The sequence below is a fragment of the Lathyrus oleraceus genome, chromosome 1 (genome assembly GCF_024323335.1).
Source record: "Lathyrus oleraceus cultivar Zhongwan6 chromosome 1, CAAS_Psat_ZW6_1.0, whole genome shotgun sequence".
Taxonomy (NCBI): Eukaryota; Viridiplantae; Streptophyta; class Magnoliopsida; order Fabales; family Fabaceae; genus Lathyrus; species Lathyrus oleraceus.
In genome coordinates this window covers 348,760,738-348,764,210 of record NC_066579.1, presented here as the reverse complement: position 1 = coordinate 348,764,210, position 3,473 = coordinate 348,760,738, and the positions used below count along the sequence as shown (strand labels likewise).

The 3,473-nt window shown below is 31.1% G+C and overlaps 1 protein-coding gene across 1 annotated transcript; it reads right to left on the bottom strand.

Annotated features, from left to right (window-relative positions):
* Window positions 1-730: 730 nt before the first annotated feature.
* On the bottom strand, window positions 731-1,260 carry LOC127106292 (basic blue protein). Its single transcript, XM_051043599.1, has 2 exons — window positions 1,028-1,260; window positions 731-936 (listed from the first exon to the last, which is right to left on the bottom strand). Exons 1-2 carry the CDS (start codon window positions 1,209-1,211, stop codon window positions 731-733), a joined length of 390 nt encoding a protein of 129 aa, XP_050899556.1. The 5' UTR covers window positions 1,212-1,260.
* Between the last annotated feature and the right edge of the window lie 2,213 nt (window positions 1,261-3,473).

Here is a 3,473-nt window from a genome sequence, read left to right as displayed (position 1 = left end):
GTTGTATTTTATTTATTTATTTAATTAATTTAATTAATTTATTTATTTTTAACTTTTTTTTTTTTTTTTTTTTTTCGTTTTTTTTTTTTTTTTTTAAGTTTCTTGGATCTAATTCTGATTGACATGATGAAATGCAATGTATCTAATGTTAAATGACTTAAAAATGAATGCATGCATGAGGTGTAAAACGTATGCTTCCAGGAAAAATGAAGGGTAAATTTTGGGGTATTACAGTTGCATTAACAATTATTTTATTTTATTTTTAGGCTGGTTCTGCAACTTTTTCGGATCTTAAGGAAATTGCACTCACATTGGGGCATTTTGGATTCACTACTGTTTGAGCAGGTAGTTGGTTCAATCCTTGAGCTTGTTGCATGGTATTTATTGAAGTGACAAGATGTCTAATTTGTGTTTGTAAAGTCTGAATACTAGAATATGTTCGCTATTGAAACTGAAGATTATTTACAGTCATTTGCTTACTAAAGAACGAAAGTTCGAGAAATACCAAATTTAATTAATGGTGAGAATAATGCTTGACCAGATATATGCCCTCTCAAGACGAACTCTAGATTATTAGAGCTCATTCCCCTTAAAAACTAGAGGATTAAAAATAAAATTTTAAAATCAAGACAAACATGAAACAATCACTTGTTTATAGATTAATGGAACAATCACTTGTTTATAGATTATTGTAAATTTTATTAAAGAATAGAACACATAAATTAAGAGTTTATTTAGCATTAACTGCAATTTTCATTCCAGCACCACAGTGAGTGCCAACACCACATAAGAAGAAGTTGGATCCCTTAACAAGTGTAATTTTATCCGCTCCAGATTTAAAAATTACTGATCCACTTAGAGGTTGAGCCACACATGAATTGAAATTAGTCTCGTTCACTTTCACCACGTTGTGCATGGGAGGAACGTAATTAAATACTGCATGCATGTAGAAAACAAAACATGTTTTAGTTTACGTTCATTTTTATACTATATAATAAAAAACAATAGGGGATGCTTAGTTGCTTACCAAGTGTATCTCCTGCTTTGAAAGTTTTTCCTGTAGGCCAGTTTTGAACACCAAAGGACCAACCTTTGGCATCACCAACGGTGAACGTTTCTGCATGAATCAGATTAGGATGAAACACAAACATAAACAATAGAATCATTGTAATAACGCTTGTGCTACCTACACTGCCTCTTCCCTCACCCATCTTTTAATTGATCTAGATAACTCTTACTGGTTAAATAATTTTCAATGCTCAATAGAGAGACATGAGGGATGGTTTTATAGCATAAATATGAAAATGACATTAATATATATTATTATAGTCTCTAATAAAATTTAAAGTTTTTCCTTACCAAGTTTTTTTAAAAAGTTTTTCTTTAGGTAACAAATTATCATATTTATTTCTTATTCAATATACTATCTCTAGCCTTCATTATAGGATGACAACTTTAAGGTAAATTTCTAATATAAGAAGAATTTTTAACTCCTATATATTATTTGACTTTTAAATATTTGTGAATGTAATTAATATTTTCACAACTTTCCATGAAGATTTACATATAAAAAATATTTATAAAAGTAAAACATTTCAAAATATTATTATAAAAATATTTCTTAAAATAAAATTTATAACAACTATTATTATGTTTAAAATATATCTCAAAGTCTATACATAAATGAAATTCGTTACAATATTTCACACGGAACTTTAAAAAGTAGTAAAAAAAAAATTGTGTATTTTTGTCTAAAAATCCATTTAAAGATTAAAGTAATTAAAATATAATATAAATCTGTCTCAATATACATCACACAGATTTGAGATGAGATTTCAAAAAAAATATAAAATATACAATAATTCTATAATTTGTTTAAATTTTGTCTCAAAGTCTTTACATAATTCTATATCATTTGAGATGAAATTTGTTCCTCCCCAAATTTTGTATGAAAATGTTAATTTTTTTAGTAGTGGAAGTAATATTAAAATAATTTGACTATTAAAATGGGAGTCGTATTAAAATAATATGACTCTTAAAATTTCTTCATATTGCATCTCTTCCACCACTTTGTTATTAAATTATATAGATGAGCATTTTAAAAAGCTTTTTAATAATTCTACTATTTCGTAGGATAATGGATTGATAGATGAAACCATTCATAGGCTGATCAATGGTCATACTAATGTTATGCTAACTAATGTCCCTTCAGAGATGGAAATTCATAGTTCAGTCATGAGCCTTAACAGTGAGTCTCCTCTAGGTTGTGGTGGATTTGAAGCCTTCTTTTATCAACACTATTGGAAGATAATCAATAATGATGTCATCAATTCCATCACTCGGTTCTTTTTACCGACTGAGTTCTTCCTCATTTTAACTCTAATACAATTGTCATAATCCCTAAAACCATCAAAGCTGACAACATCAATCATTTCACACCTATTTCCCCAGCTAACTTCAAGCACAAAATAATCACTAAAATTTTAGCTGACCGAATTGCTACTCTCCTTTCTTCTTTGAAATCTCCTAGGCAAAAAGGATTTTTCAATGATAGAAGCATTAAAGATAACATTTCTCTCACCTTTGAAGCTATTAGTCTTCTAAACAATAAAAGTTATGGTGGAAATGTGGCTCTGAAAATTGATATCTCTAATGCATTTGATACTTTGAGTTAATAATTTCTCTTAAAGACTCTTGATGCTTTTGTGGCATTGCATGTCCTGAGTGGGGGATGAATTGATAAGTGAAGTGTTAGGCTAAATAAGGGATGAAATATTTCGTCCCAAATTCACTCTCTCATTTTTTATAAGCCTCCTCTTGTGTGTGCACAAATCCTTCAAATTTTTTATATATTTCGGGACCTGCTTAATCACATCAAGTAGTCGAATGTTCACAGTCACCATTCTGAATACATTCAAAATCTCTCTATCTCTTTGTCTTCCTCGTCAATTTTCTTATTTTTCATAACTCTTTGTGAAAAAATGATTGGTGGTACATACTCTTTTTCAGCCTCAACAACAACATAAGGTTCAGATGTTGCTGTCGCAACCTGAAAAATACAGTGCGCGAAAAAAACAACCGGCGAAAGAAAAAGATAGAAGAGTCGCCACCGTACGTTATTCATCCCAAAGGAGGGAAAGGAAACGCTCTAAGTAAACCTGAAAAAGGAAAGGACAAGACGGGGTCTCGCAACCAAATCTTGGGTTCGGGAGTCGGTTATGCGAAGGGAAGGTATTAGCACCCCTACGCATCGATAGTACTCTACGGGATCCACTTTTGTAGTTCTTGTCTAAAGGGTGTGAGTTTATCTTGTGTTGTTTACCAAAAAAAAGGGTTAAATGAAAATGACTTGCGCGGATGTCGCATCCACTGCATACGTATGTCATCTGAATATGAGAATCAGAGTCTTCGTAGCTCGGCTGACCTATGGGTTGGGGGATGTGTGCTCGCTAAGACATCGCGTCTTATGCCTA

Coding starts and splice junctions, on each gene's coding strand:
- LOC127106292 (XM_051043599.1), bottom strand. CDS start 1,211: ATGGGTGAGGGAAGAGGCAGTGTAGGTAGCACAAGCGTTATTACAATG. Junction 937..1,027: donor CAAAGCAGGAGATACACTTG/GTAAGCAACTAA, acceptor ACATGCATGCAG/TATTTAATTACGTTCCTCCC.